We start from the raw sequence: 15,651 nt of genomic DNA, 5'->3' as shown, positions 1-15,651 counted from the left end.
ACACATCAATACATAAGAAAATTTAACATGCTAAGTAATTTTTATAAACAATCAATAAGAAGGAATTGAGTTAAATACTTTACCACAAGTTAAAACTTCATATAAATAAGGAGACATTTGTCATTGAAAGTCAAAAGTACTTGTTACTAACTAAAATAGGGATAAAAAAATTCTATTATAACTACTATTTTGATCCAACTTTAAAAAGTAAAACTAATCATGTTTTCTTATTTTTCTTTCTGTATCTTCTTGAATATGGATGAAGGATAGGAGTATAGTGACAATTTGATCTGTTATGCCCGGTCCTTTTGCATCTCGAACATCTGTAATTGTTTCTTGAAGATTTTTTTCTACAAGGATATTTGGATATTTGTCTTCTCCCAAGCAGAATCTCCTTATCTGGGGGGTTTATGATCAGATCCTTTATGCTATCGGGGACAAGCCATGATGTTGTGCTTCAAACTGGTAGGATTTCTTCCTGGTATGTTTGTAGCCAAGACTGTCTTAAGAACTAATGAGAACAATAGCTAGACTTGTTCATATGTCTACTCTCTATCGCTATAATTATATGGGTGCATGGTATCTCATCTGTTTGAAATACCAAGCATTGATAAGTTCTGCTCTTCAGGTCTACAATATATTCAACTTCTCCTCTTCTTACAACAAATCTTGCTGCATCAATGGGGTATTCCTGTAAATAAAATGATAAATAAATGACGACTTTTAGTGAAACATCTAGTATACGAGTAGAATCGGGCATACAGAGCAATTAACCATACATAGGGGGGGCGAATCTCGAGGCAACCTAAAAACAGCTACAATCAAGCATATAACATCAAATCATAAGCTAATATTGAACTAATCAAAAATTGAATAATAAGTGACCAATAATAAAGAGTAAAAATTAAGGTTCTATTTCAAAATGGAAGAGAAGGTCCAATATAGGTGACAGTTAGAGTTTTGGTGCTTGGCTTGGTCAGGGAAAGTGCAGGAGAAGGATCTGTCATCCAAGAAATGAGCTTTCAAAGTCAAATTCCCTGTACTATATGAAAAAGATAGAACCTTGCTCAGGAACATCAGGTGATTCAATAGTGATGCTTCCAACATATGAGCAGGAGAATCAACTACAAATAAACTGTGATAAAACAGATATTGCATCTAATCTAGGAGTAGAATCAACTATGATAGTGAAACATCTAGTATATGAGTAGAATCAGCCATACAAAGCAATCAAACATACATAGCAAACGAATCTCGAGGCAACAAAAAAATAGCTATAATCAACCATACAACATCAAATCACAAACAATCACACAGCTATGAGCAGAAGTAATAAAATACATATTTCACGCGCGAATCTCAAGGAAATAAAAAAACTAGCAATAAATCACAAATAACAGTAAACCAGCTATGCATAATTTGCGATAAAAAAGTAACAGTATATTTTTATATTATCAAAATACAATTTCAGTTACTTACTTTCAATTTCAATGCGACTTGAATCTTGTCAGTCACCTCTACTTCCGCCCAACGTGTAATGTCATGAAAGTTTCCTTGTGATTCTATTTTTATTTCATAAAACCAACTTTGTAACTTGTTTTGAATGTAATCGATCAATCCCAATATTGGCAATTGCTTGGATTTTCTCAGTACCGTATTCATGGACTACACGCTGCTAGTCGTAAGCATATTGTATCTTCTGTTGGTATGAAATAAATGAGCCCATATTTCTGGTTCTTCTTCTATCAAGTACTCCGCAGCAACTTTGTCGACTTTTTCTATCTCATACATGAAAGTATAAAATTTAGTTCATTTGTATGTTGTTGCTGCGTTGTAGAAGAGTGATAGAACCACATCTAAGAAGTATTTTTTTATTAAATTCTTCTCCATATGATAGATGCATATCCCATGCTGACACTTTGGATAGACATTTGAAATTGCATTTGCAATGGCTTGATGATGATTTGATAGAATAGACAATTGTTCACGTACCCTAATTGCATGTCTTAACTGATTGAAGAACCAGTTATAAGACTCATTATTTTCTGAGTCTGCAATTCCAAAATCCAAAGGAAATATGTTGTTGTTTCCGTCCTTTGACACTGCTATCATGAGGACACCACGATATTTTGCCTTCAAAAATATTACATCTACCATTATTACCGGTCTACAGTTGGCCCATCCAATGATTGAAGCACCATAAGCAAAGAATGCATATTGAAACCTGTGTTAAGCAAAAAAATATTAGTAATAATTTACATTTGATGTTTATAATAAGAGTACAATAATTTTCTAAACTAAGTCTTTCTCATGAGGCAAGAGTTGCATCTATGTTAATAATATAATCAGTGCAATTAAAGAATAAAATTTTGCCTCTTGGGCAAAAGTTTTCAACTTCAACAGTATAGCATTTGTACAACAATTTTCTAAACAAAGTCTTGCCCATGAGGCAAGAGTTCCATCTATGTTAATAATCTAATCAGTACAAATAAAGGATAAACTGTTGCCTCTTGGGCAAATGTTTTCAATTTCAATAATTTTCTAAACCCAAGTCTTGCCCATTAGGCAAGAGTTCCATCTATGTTAATAATTTAATCAGTGCAAATAAAGGATAAATTGTTGCCTCTTGGGCAAAAGTTTTCAATTTCAATAATTTTCTAAACCCAAGTCTTGTCCATGAGGCAAGAGTTCTATCTATGTTAATAATTTAATCAGTGCAAATAAAGGATAAACTGTTGCCTCTTGGGCAAAAGTTTTCAATTTTAACAATTTTCTAAACCCAAGTAGCAAGAGTTCCATCTATGTTAATAATCTAATTAGTGCAAATAAAGGATAAACTGTTGCCTTTTGGGCAAAAGTTCTCAATTTCAATAATTTTCTAAACCAAAGTCTTGCCCATGAGGCAAGAGTTCCATCTATGTTAATAATCTAATCAGTGCAAATAAAGGATAAACTGTTGCCTCTTGGGCAAAGTTTTTCAATTTCAACAGTTTTCTAAATCTAGTCTTACCCATGAGGCAAGAGTTCCATCTATGTTAATAATCTAATCAGTGCAAATAAAGGATAAACTGTTGCCTCTTGGGCAAAACTTGTCAATTTCAACAGTATAGTATTTGTACCTGTTCTCATCATCCCTCTTTATGTTTGTGTACGTGCCTGGATTGTTTTGTTTTATCATATGAAAATACGATGGCAACCTATTGTAGTTCTCTTCCGTGGTTCCTCTTATCACCGTATAAGCATGTTGTATTGCTCGCCATCCTTTGTTGTAGGATATGATGATTCTGTATTTCCTTCTCATTTCATCTACCACGAAGTTGGGTATGATTACATTACTAGAGTCACGCACGAGCTCTAGTATGTAGTCACAAATGACCTTTGATGTTGCATTCTTGTGGTCGACTGTTATGAAATCAACCTAGCAACTATGAGCCTTTCATATGTAGTAACCTGAAAGAGCAAGGAATCGGGAATCTTCGAGGCATAAAACCGCCACACACAGTTATCATCCAAACATCCCAGTGAATATCTTGTTGTGCTTGATTTGATAACCTTAAATTGGATGTTGTGTGTAATTGCAATGTTTGACATGCATGTCATCATATTTTGTTTTTCAATGAAGATTGACTTGACATTTACCTCATTCAAAGAGGCATTGTGTCTCAAGAGAGTAGTCTCGACATCAAGTATCCTCTTCTTTTTTTGGCGTACCCTCTTAATCTTAGATGGCTCAGCTATTTCAGCCTTCAATATTTGTTCAATAACCTGTAACTCGTTATTTCTATCGATACTTTCAATACTCATTTCGTTTTTATCCATTCCAAACACAATCCTTCTGAAAAATAAAACAACAAAAGATTAGTAATAACTTAATTTAGAATATATATCTTCAACAAATAAAATCATTAAAGAGTAAGGAATAGTCAACTATTGTCCATGGGGCATCTCTGTCAAAGTCTTGCCTCTAGGGCAAGAGTTATAGGTCATTTGCCAAATCATTATAGACTATGGCAGTGTTAACTTTTACCCATGGGGCATAACTGTCTCAGTCTTGCCTCTGGGGAAAGATTTATAGGTCATCTGCCAAATCATTACAAACTAAGGTAGTATCAACTATTATCCATGGGGTATATAAAATGTATGGCAAAATCTGAAGATGCTAAAATCGCACTTGAAACTACTGAATAACACACACTATAGAGGTGATTCTGAGAGGGTTGTTTGCTTCAGAGATATGTTGCAAATGATACAACATAGTTTATCAACTCAATACTCTGATATTATGGTCTTGAAAGAGAATGATGTACTGACTATTATTGAGAAGTGGAACAATATTAAAGAGAGCATGTTACAATAAAAATTCAGGGCTTTGGGTATAAGCAAGGTGATTCAAACCCCGTGTATTTTAGTGCAGTTAGACTCAAACATAAGGCATCTAAACACTATGATAAATGCTTAATTGTGCTAACATCTCATCGAAAAGCTTTAGATGTTTGAGAGCAAACTTTGAATACTTCACTATATATCCTTAAGAAAACATAACAGGTCAAATTGGTTGTATTGGGGCTCTAATAAATGAAGGATCGCTTCCTTGGTATTCTTATATTTTTGATAATTTCGTAAACAAAATTGCTCTGGACAAAGACAAAGACTAGATGATAAAGGATGTGGGGGCGGTAATATATACTTAGACTTTTATTGTGTGCTTCTAAAGCTCTCAGTTAATAACCCCTTACTCTTCCATACCGCGAGCAGTAAAAAGAGATAAATTCATGAACTACTATCCTAAAGTAGACGTAACTGCTAATAGTTGATACAACCTTCAGGTGTGTGTGATTATGAATGGACTATCCGCGATAGTCATGATCAGAGCATACTTAGGTAATTTAGACAGTTTTTATCCTCATCTTAGTCTAGATTTTAACGTTTGAAAGATAGCAACAAGAGTTGACACTTTATCATCTTATAATGCCAGAGACAACTTGCTAGAGATTAGTCGGAGAAAGATCATCTCACAGAATAAGAACTAAGTATCTAAGAGCTGTTTTATGACTGACGACAGGACATTGGATTTTTTGACACAGAACTGAATACTGGTGAAATTATGCATGGAATTTCGAGTGATGTAGCACAAATCCAAGAAGTAATGGGAGAAAAGGTACATTGGATTAAAACACAATTATATAACAAACAACACATCCATACAATTAAAACATAAACTGCCCACAACCTGTTTGATGCAATTCCTCAATGGTAAATATGTTACTACAACAACAGCATATCCAAACTTCAGCTTACGTTCACTTCCCCAAAAATCAAATCAATATGCTAATTATATAACGAGCTAAAATTATCGCAATGCATCAACAAGCTAAAATTACCATAATGAATTTTGGTGATGAATTTCATACCTGAAGAACCCTTACTATTAAACTAGATTCCCCAAATATTTAAAAGTTGATTCTGAAATTTAGAAGAAAGAGATTTATCAGTGAGTATTTTGGCAGGAGATCGATTATGAAATTTGGAAGAAAGAGAGAAAGAAAGCGGTTTAATGGCTGAAGGAATAGGTTTAACGGCAAATATTCTGCAGGAGGGTATTTTTGTCCAAGAAAATATGAGTTAATAAGTTAAGGCCATTTTAACAAAGCCTTTTTATTTGGGGCTAAAATTTGAAAGCCACCCTAATTTGGGTCTATATTTGAGAATCTCCCCCCAAGTGACGTTTACGGATTCATGTGGATCATGTAATTTTTGTTGAGATGTTATATATGTATCTAGATTTATATAACCATCTAGAAATATTTGATTATGATTAACTTAAGATTACTATCAGGATTCAAATATTTTAAATGTTGAACTTGTCTCTAACTTAGATCTTAATAAATTTGTATTATATTTATGGAAAAATTACACAAATTAGCATACCTAAGACATTAATTACAATTAATATCAATCGTTTCTCAAAATTATAGCTAATAGCAAAAGTAGCAATACTTTACCTTTTTTATTGAGAAGCACGTGACTTTAATCCATTACCCTCTTTTCACGCCACTTTACATTTACATTACCCTATTATCACGCCAATTTATCAATTTCAATTCCCCACAACATTAATTTTGTGTAGATTCTTTAAGGCAAGAGATCTCAATGTTGAGAAAACTATTCCAATGTGGGAAGACATGCTTAAGTGAAGGAAAGAGTTTGGAGCAGACACAATATTGCAGTAATATCTTTTTCGGCTATTTTTTTTTTTAAATTTCATTTTTTTATCTCCAATATAATTCTTGATAAACATTGTCACCATCTATTAAGGTAAATTGATTTTTTACAAGTAATGCATGTTATCTTTTTCATATAACTTTTTTTTTTGTAATTTATTTTCGATATTCTTTTTCCACATTCTTCTGCATTTTGAATTTTTATTGTTGTTGATTACATAGAATTTCTTGAGATCTGTTTTAGATCCGTTAATTTTGGTTGATTTTCTACATGATTTTTAATTTCAAATTTTGATTTGTTTTATTAGATGTGTTTCGATTGCAATGCTAAGAATCCAACTTGGACATCGATGACGTGTGGGGATGTTCATCGCAAGCCTTGGCATTCATATCAGTTTTGTTATGAAATTTTTTTTTTTTGTTTTTGTTTTATAGCTATTATTTTGACTTAATGAGCTGATTTTTGCTTGGTACGGTTTAACATGGCTGAATTTTTAATGATAATATGTTAAAAACTATGACTTTGGTGCAATTTAGGCACTAGTGGAATGCACAGTCTTAAATATCATGACTTATAACCTATGTTGCTTCGGACTCTTCAAAAAATAGTGCATTTTGGAGAATCCGACAAGAGTGTGACAATATTTTTTAAGAGTCCGAGCATCATAGCTTATAACATGATATTTGTGGTTTTTGATAGATATTGAATTTTCATGTTGTAGAATTATGTGAAGAAATGTTGGAAGATGACGGATTTTGTTGAGTAGTTGTGGAGAATCTATTTTTTTTTTAATTTTCGCTTTTATCTCTCAATCTGTTGATAAACATTGTGCTCCATAGTATTTGCATCTCATCTTTTCAATATAATTTATATTTTTTTATTTTTTTGTATTGCTTTCTTCTTCGTTTTTTTGTTTTGATGTTTTGTGATTTTTTTGATTTTTTTCCTGCCAAAGGATGCCGTTTTCGGTGATGGGTGGGCTGGTGGCTTCGATTGGATCCATCGAATTTGGCATTTTCTGACGAATTTTCGATGAAGGGAGAATCTATCCAGCAGATTTCACCATGATAGTGACTGGCAGCAAAAATGATGATGTTTTACCGTCAAGTATTAGCCGGAATCGATCACAAGATCGAATTTTAGTCGGTGATTTGTTGATTTTGCAGATCCAGTGAGAAACGGGCTTAGCCATCATTTTTATGATTTTTTTGATGATGTGGTAGCGGCGGATTGGTATATTTCGACGAAATTGCTATAAAATATAATTTTTCTAGTATATATATGTATTTGTATTTAGTAATGATAAAATTTGTATTTGTTACAGTGTAGATATGTATTTGTATTTGATATTATAAGATTTGTAGTTGTTACAGTATAGATATGTCTTTTTTTATTTGTAATCTTATATTTTATGAACAACATGTTCATATATGTATTTTTGTTTTTATAATGTGAAGATATGTATCTGTAAAATTTAAGAAATGCATTTGTATTTTAGGGATTATAGAAGATGTATTTGTTACAGTGTAGATATATATTTGTATTTGCAGGGATTGTGGTTTATATATGATGACATATGCTCAGTGCCTTACTTTTGGTGAATGTGTTTCAAATATTGACTTTAATTTAGATCTTCTTCGTACGAGATATGCTTCAATGTTGTGGCATTATGGTTCGAGGAAAGAAGAAGAGAAGGCACAAAGTGATGATGAAGCACCAATGAGGCCTCCTATGAAAATTGAGATAACAAAAGATATTGAAGTGCATGATATTTGATGTTTGTTTTAAATTTATTGTATTTGACAACAATTAATTTTAGGTGGACTAACATTTAGTTGAATATTTCTTAGGTTTCATATGTTACTTTAATGTTGAAAGTCAATATTTTAACGTTTATTTGACGTGATATTTAGATTTTTTATGTTAAAATTATAAAATAGAATTTTTTGTGGTTAGTTTATGTTACTGTTATGCATATGTCGGTATGAATATGTGGTTTTCAGTTTTGAATATATTTTTGAGTAATTAATATGTATATTTCAGTTACTATATGTATTTTTCATATATGCATTTGTATTTTTCATTTTATGCATAAGTATTTTAAGTAATGCATATTTTTCTTTCTAGATATGCATATGTATTTATGCATAATGCATATGTATATATGAATATTGCATATATTTTTTACAAGTCCGAATATATATTTTCTGCTATGGATATATATATATTTGTCTGAATATGTATTTTTCAGTTATGCATATGCATATGTATTTGTCCAGTTTAATAAATATGTATTTAAGTAGATTTTCATATGTATTTATGAGTTATTCACAGATTTTTTTTTTAATTACGTGTATATATCTATAACTAATGCATATTTATGTATGATTAATGCATATATTTTTTTTAAAAAAAATATATGTATTTAATGTTTTGATTACGTAATTGATATGTCTTTATATGTATTATTTAATCTTTTTTATTTATTACATAAAGTTATGTTAACTTATTCTTAGTTTTTATAGATGGACATAGGTACTTAATAGATTCTGATATGTATTTTTTCAGATTAAAAATTTGGTAAGTGTTACTTCCAGTTTCTTAGGTATAAATTAATCCTGTTATATGTCTTGTATAATATATTCATAATGAATTACGTTAAGCAAGTTCAGTAAAAAAAATTGTAATAATTTAACTATAACAAGTTCAATAACATCAAATATTTTTATCAAAATTTAGAATCATATAATTATCATTGAAAAATAAAGCAATTGTTTTTTGACATAATGCTACATCATGAACAGATCAATATTTAAACTGTAACTGCAACATTTAAACTATAACAATATAATTGTACATTTTTCCATAGATGCCACATACATGCATAATGCGGTACATCATTGTACCCACCATCAACAACTTTTATGATGCTTGCATTATAATCAGAAACTACACACACATATTTTCTTTCACTGTATGCTTCCTTCAGATTCTCAAAGAACCAACTCCAAGATGCATTATTTTCAGAATCAAGTACACCATATGCCAAAGGAAATATATGTCCTGCATATTGAAAAAATACATATAAGAATACAAGATTTTTACACATAAAATACTGCATATGTATATTATAAATACATACAGCTGAAAATATATGAAACTGTCAGTGAACACATAAACGTACTGCATATGTATATTATAAATATATACAGCTGGAAACATATGTAACTACCAGTGAACACAAACATAATGCATAGCTATAATATATATACATATAGTTGGAACCATATCTAACTCCCAGTGAACACAAAAAAAGACTGCACATGTATATTATAAATACATATAGCTTGACACATATGTAACTGCCAGTGATTTCATAAACATACTGCATATGTATAATATAAATACATATAGCTAGAAACATATGAAACAGACAGTGAACACATAAATAGACTGCATAAGTATATTAAACATTTTTGCAGGTCAAATCTACATCAATGTGAGAAGCCAGTAGAGTGTAGAGTTGGTTATACGAAGCATTTATGCTTAATAATATCGCATCACTGATGTAATCTTCATATTGTTGTTCATATGTCCATCTACCAGAGTGTTTAACAAGAACATGGATGCTTCCCATTGTCAATTTTCAGAACACTAGAAAAAGTAAAAATAAAATTAATTATCAAATACGTACTTTATACAAAAACTATTTATTATATACAAAAATGCAAAACGAAATCCAACAAACAGGAATATTTTTTTTTTAATACTAATTATCATCGACTAAAATTTAAATTTATCGTACAACAATTGTATCTCAAATTTCAAATTAAATTACGACATGTATAACTTTGAATTTGAAAGAAATAATTCGCTCAGAACATTTTATTCGAGAAGTGATAAAATTCATATACAATCTCAAATTTTGAAATTCCACGACTGTTACGCAACTTTGTTGCAAGTTTTTCAGCAATTCTCGCAATATTTTTTTTTATGAAATTCACAAACAGAATCAAGTTTGTTTATCAATACCTAAAATTGGAGCGTTGTATTTTTAATATTTTCTTCAGAATTTCAGACGATCATCAATAATATTGGAAACACTCTCTTTTTTTAATTTCCTTTGAGTTTGTTGTTCATGTAAAACGTTGTTTGAATTTGAATTATGTTGATGTAAATTAATGGTTGAGGTTAAAATAAAAGAGTCATATAAAGTAAATGAATCTATTTAATTAAATGTGACATAAATTAAGGAACAGTTTCATCCCTTATTTAACTCTAACTGATTAGAGTTAAATAAGGAATGTATATCAACTTTTTATATGTATTTTTATAACAACCTTTTACTAAAATACAAAATATATATTGCTATTTTTTGTAATTTTAAAAATATTGCTATAAAAGTTATAATTAAGGTCGTACAATTGCTATTTCTGAAATTTTTCCTATATTTATATCTATATTAATTATTAAATGCTCATTATTTGCCCTAACGTAGAGTTATGGATATAATGATACTTCACGTTCGTAGATAACAAATTGGGCTCATCAAAGTGTGGCTGCTCGTGCGTTCGATATATGGTAACGACCCGGGACCATCTCAATTGAACACTAGGACTTGGGGTCTCATGTCACTCGGAATTATAAAGCTTTAAATATAAGTTTATGTTCGATGGCTTAAAATATTTGTATAATAATCAGATCATTTAGTAGATAATTACATACTATTTCTTTATAAACATTGATAAGTAAATTCACACTAATTAATGATAAATAGCCTATTATAATATGTTAAATTATAAGTTTCTTTACATTATCAATGGGTATGATTTAAATCTTTTAAAAATTGAACCTGCCCTAGTTATGAAGGATATGTTTGGTATTGAGAAAAATATTTCGGATTATTATTAATTTCACCAATATATCCTTATACCGATCGTTCGTCTTATTATAAGTGCACTATACAATTACAATTGGTTAAACGTTTATCAAAGTAGCGAGATATTACAAAATATAATATATTTGACTCAAATATTGACAACTATGAGCTCTTCTTGAACTAGATTCAAGGTGTGGTAGTTTTCCATTCCAGTCTGATAAGAAGAGACATGAACCCGCATTTAGGCTGCATAACCCTGGACCAATGTGGCTAACTCATAGATATGAGCCTAAAGTAGCTCACTCACTTTTACTCTCATCTGAGCTCGCAATATAGCATCATAACTCCTGGTAATTCAAAAAGCACCAATCAGTATAAGCACTTTGAGAGTATTAAGATTCTTCCAATACCAACTACAGTCAGTTGATGGATTATGATTCCATACCTTTCTCGGCCTTTCGGCCAAGATCAAGTGATAGTATCTGTTCTTATCAGATTAATACATTTAATTTTGGTACGTTTGAAATAGGAGATAATAAAATGTAGGAAAATCTTGGTATGCATGAGAAGTAAACAAATCAGATCTTTCTAATGCTTTTAAAATGAAAAATAGTAGTAAGAGTAAAAAAAAAAAGGTACTTTTGATAGGCAAGGTACAATTCAAAACATGGTAATTATATAAAATCCAAGTGAAAACAACGCGAAGTGAAAGGAGCATTGTAAAGAATCGCAACTGCACGCTTGAGTTCCAAGAGGAAGACAGAAACCACCATCACCATGAGTAGAGAAGATGATGGCGATGATGACATAGCGTGCTTGGACAAATCTTTCTTTGTCAATGACGACTACCAGATTGCAGATTTACATTTTGGGGCTCGTGTTCTTCAGCTTTACTGCCTCTAATCTTCTTCAACTGATTTTGAAATGACAGGACAGTTGGTGTGACCTGGGGAACTGCTGTTGAATGATTATATTACAAAGACCACTAACATGTTCTGTCATCGAACTAGGCTCTGGTGTTGGTATAACTGGAGTGCTTTGCTGTAGATTCTGTCGTGAAGTGGTGATGACAGATCATAACAATGAAGGTCTCAAGATAAAGCTGCAGGAATCTTCAGATGATTCTATGTGTTGTAAATTAAAAGCCGAGAAGCTGGAATGGGGTAAGTCAAATCCGCTGAATTGCATATTACAAGGGCATCCAGAAGGATATGATTTAGTCCTTGGAGCTGACATTTGTTTTCAGCAGGGAAATGTTCCTTTGCTTTTTGATACTGTTGAGGGCTACCATGCAGATTTAATCTGGCCCATGTTTCACGAGCAAAAGTCAGGGATGCTATGGTCATCAATGAAGCAATTCGGCATGGTCTGCAGATAAATGAAGTTTTTGGGACTCGATGTATTATCAAGAATCATGGAGTAACATTTGAGATTATAACTAATCACTAGAGTTGGCAATTGAGAATGGAGCTACTCCAGCACCATTTGATTGGAAAATTATACAGTTTCAAGGAGCACAGAGAAAATATTATTACTCAGCGAACAACACAAAAAGCTCTAATTGCCATCAAACCTTGGTTTCTGTGTAATTTTAACATTCTACGCAACAAAAGAGATGCATCAAGTCCTCAAAGAATCTTGTAATGTATCATTTTTCCCCTTATAGCTCTTCTTTTGTCTATCGGAAACAGCCTCCCTAACCCACAAAAGTAGGGATAAGGTTTGTGTACATGCTAACCTCCTTGGACCCCACTTGTGTTATTACACTGGGTATGATATTGTTATTTATAGCTCTTCTTTTGATATGTTTTCAAACTCTATTTTGGAGTAAGAGTCACTTTTGGTATTTTTTCTTTTTTAAAAAAAGTGTGGTAAATACAACATAGTTAACTACTGAAAACTGCAAAGTTTTTCTCTAGAAGTGGCTCACTAGTCTAAACTAAGACATAAACTCCATAGAAAAACATGTCCGAGTTACAATCAAGAAATGCCAAAAGCATTCACCACCCTAGGCACGTCTAGAAACCTGCATATATATCAACATTCAACAACAACAAATTCAGAATAATTTCGTAGGTGGGGCATGGGGAGGATAGTGTATACGCAGACCTTACCCCTGCCTTGTGATGGTAGAAAGGTTGTTTCTGCTAGACCCTCGGCTCAAGGAAACCTGCATACATAAAACCAACAACAACAAACCCCGTGTAATCCCACAAGTGAGACCGAGGAAGGGTAGGTTATACACAAGTCTTACAGTATAATCCTGCACGTGAGGTTGGGGAAGGCCAATGTATATGCAATCCCTACCCCTACCGCCTGATGGTAGGAGGTTGTTCCCAAAAGATCCTCGGCTCAAGGAAATTTGCACATATATCAGCAACAACAAACCCAGTATAATCCTGCAGCTGAGGTATGATGGGTACTATATACGCAGACCTTACCCCTACATTTTGATGATAAGGAGGTTGTTACTGATAGACCTTCTGCTGAAGGAATCCTGCATATATATCAACAACAACCAAACCAGTATAATCCCGTAAGTGAGGTTGCGGAAGGGTACTGCATACGCAGACCTTACCCCTACCTTGTGATGATAAGGAGGATGTTTCAGATAGACCCTCAGCACAAGGAATCCTACATATATACATCATCATGGTAAACTAGTAATTCTTGTAGTAATTAATTCACTTGTTTTCTATATAAATGCCTCCAGTTCATGTGGTTTCTCATTTTTCAGAACTAATGAACTAGGTAAGCTATTGAGTTATCCAAATGTAAACTGAAAGCAACAAGACATAATAACGAGAGAAACAATTCTTGACAACATCAGAAAACATGTAAATAGGTCACTAGAAAGCAAACCAAGTTCGAAATGAAAACAATACTTCAATAATACTATTGCTTTCTCAGGACCAACAAAAATGAATTTTGGCAACATTGACCTACATAATTCAGTATACAAACTGAAAAACAAAAAGCAAAAATTCCAAAAGATCTAACCACCTATAGTGCCAAAAGAAAACTAAAACCTGTCAAGGCGCCAGTGTTTTCTTGAGTGGTTCATACAGATCAGGTACTTGATCCTTGTAGGGCAACACAAAATAATCTTTGAACTTCCTCTCAGTTAAGCACACAACACTATAAAGACCCATCTTTCTCCTCTCGAGCTTCTTTTCATCCAAAATTTTCAACACTTGCATCCGAGGTAACACCCTTTTTTCCAAACTATATATCAAAATTGACGGATGAGACGCAATATAAGCAGCATCATAACCAAGCTCCTTCATATAAAGACTCAATCCTTTCCGAATTTTAACCTCAGAAAGCGCAATACAATAAGGTAACTTCCTAAACATCGTAAGTACATCCTCATCACTCCATCCAAAACTCTTGAATATCTCAACCTTTTCCCCACATCTCGACTTCTTTTGACTTGCTAATGCATGAAATCCATAAGGAAACATCGAGGAATCAAGTGGAACTCGAAAATCCTTCTCTACTCTATCCAACAAATCCTTAACCCACTCGGGTTTCTGGGTAATGCACCTAGGATTCCTACTCACAAGTATTTGTATTTTTTCATCAGAAACACCGCGTTTTTTCAACAACATTAAATTACTTTCCATCACATTACGACCACCAAACGAAAGCAACCACGACGTTCTTTTCACAGCTCTCACAACATTATCATCACTACCCAAGACTCTTTTCAAACAATTAATTGTAGGTTTTAAATGAGTAAATAAACCTCTTTCAACAATAGTTGTATCTTTAGCAATTACATTTACAAGATCCGACCCAGTTAACCCAATATCCATTAAACATTGGAATTTGGGTTTTAGGGTTTTGGTTACATCACAGAATAGAAGCTTAGGTGTTACTGAAATCAATTGTTTTATTTGAATCTCGTTGAACCCGACGTGTTTAAAGTAATTAACGACTATATCGGGGTTCTTATTGTTGTTTAAGGATTTGTATGAGGTTACCTTGGAGGATGCTAATGATGCTTCTTCCTTGGTGAATCCGAGGGATTTGATGAGGTATTTTGTGAGGAGATGGCTTCGGGTTAAGGTTGAATACAGATTATGAGATTCGAAAATCAACAATGAATGAAATCTGAAAGCAGATGCAGCTTTGCATTTGAATCGTATGAGCATTTTGTTTCAAATGACTTTGGAAACGAGAGGAAGAAAAAATGTTGGCTCACTGCCTAATCCTTGGGTTTATAATTTATTAGAATGGGGAAGTGTCACTACACAATATAACCTCCAACCATTTGAAATAGAGTCAAATATATTCTTTATTGCATCCTACTTAGTAAATGTTAATTTAAAATAAAAATTTACGTCCAATTTTAGGTGTCATGCTTTCTTATTTTGTCCGTATATCACCTTCTCTTATTTGGTAACTATTTAAAACCACAATTTCATTTTTACCTTTATTATAATACTAGTCAAGTGTACATGTTTTGTACGTATATATGAACATAATAATAAGTGTATATGAAATAATAAATTTCTATCATTTATGTCGATTAATATACTTGATCC

The 15,651-nt window shown here is 32.3% G+C and overlaps 3 protein-coding genes and 1 pseudogene across 11 annotated transcripts; 2 read left to right on the top strand and 2 right to left on the bottom strand.

Annotated features, from left to right (window-relative positions):
- Nucleotides 1-1,809: 1,809 nt before the first annotated feature.
- On the bottom strand, nucleotides 1,810-3,804 carry LOC124887158. The gene is made up of 3 exons (XM_047396346.1): nucleotides 3,640-3,804; nucleotides 3,120-3,418; nucleotides 1,810-2,224 (listed from the first exon to the last, which is right to left on the bottom strand). Exons 1-3 carry the CDS (start codon nucleotides 3,802-3,804, stop codon nucleotides 1,810-1,812), a joined length of 879 nt encoding a protein of 292 aa, XP_047252302.1.
- A 7,334-nt stretch (nucleotides 3,805-11,138) lies between these two features.
- On the bottom strand, nucleotides 11,139-15,385 carry LOC107842337 (transcription termination factor MTERF5, chloroplastic). 9 transcript variants are annotated; one of them, XR_007045196.1, is made up of 3 exons: nucleotides 14,131-15,385; nucleotides 13,216-13,598; nucleotides 11,139-11,448 (listed from the first exon to the last, which is right to left on the bottom strand). XR_007045196.1 is itself a non-coding variant. In XM_016686114.2 (3 exons), the coding sequence occupies exons 1-3, from the start codon at nucleotides 15,256-15,258 to the stop codon at nucleotides 11,391-11,393; spliced, it is 285 nt and encodes a 94-aa protein (XP_016541600.1). In that variant the 5' UTR covers nucleotides 15,259-15,379; the 3' UTR covers nucleotides 11,139-11,390. The 9 variants fall into 9 exon arrangements, 3 of the variants coding, with proteins under 3 accessions (XP_016541600.1, XP_016541602.1, XP_016541598.1); XR_007045200.1 differs by having other exon boundaries at nucleotides 11,836-13,544; nucleotides 14,131-15,371; XM_016686114.2 differs by having other exon boundaries at nucleotides 13,216-13,271; nucleotides 15,088-15,379.
- Nucleotides 11,543-11,656, top strand: LOC124887465 (annotated as a pseudogene).
- On the top strand, nucleotides 12,066-12,479 carry LOC124887433 (protein N-lysine methyltransferase METTL21A-like). Its single transcript, XM_047397123.1, has one exon. It carries the CDS (start codon nucleotides 12,066-12,068, stop codon nucleotides 12,477-12,479), a length of 414 nt encoding a protein of 137 aa, XP_047253079.1.
- Nucleotides 15,386-15,651: the final 266 nt, after the last annotated feature.

Source organism: Capsicum annuum, chromosome 9 (genome assembly GCF_002878395.1).
Source record: "Capsicum annuum cultivar UCD-10X-F1 chromosome 9, UCD10Xv1.1, whole genome shotgun sequence".
Taxonomy (NCBI): domain Eukaryota; kingdom Viridiplantae; phylum Streptophyta; class Magnoliopsida; order Solanales; family Solanaceae; genus Capsicum; species Capsicum annuum.
The sequence above is the reverse complement of the archived record's forward strand: the minus strand, read 5'-3'. Positions and strand labels throughout refer to the sequence as shown.

Excerpts from the sequence above, each read along its gene's own strand:
- LOC124887158 (XM_047396346.1), bottom strand. The coding sequence starts at position 3,804 with ATGAGTATTGAAAGTATCGATAGAAATAACGAGTTACAGGTTATTGAA. Across the intron at positions 3,419-3,639 it reads ACAATGCCTCTTTGAATGAG|GTTGATTTCATAACAGTCGA; the intron begins GTAAATGTCAAG and ends CATAGTTGCTAG. Across the intron at positions 2,225-3,119 it reads AAGAGGGATGATGAGAACAG|GTTTCAATATGCATTCTTTG; the intron begins GTACAAATACTA and ends TGCTTAACACAG.
- LOC124887433 (XM_047397123.1), top strand. The coding sequence starts at position 12,066 with ATGATTATATTACAAAGACCACTAACATGTTCTGTCATCGAACTAGGC.
- LOC107842337 (XM_016686112.2), bottom strand. The coding sequence starts at position 15,258 with ATGCTCATACGATTCAAATGCAAAGCTGCATCTGCTTTCAGATTTCAT.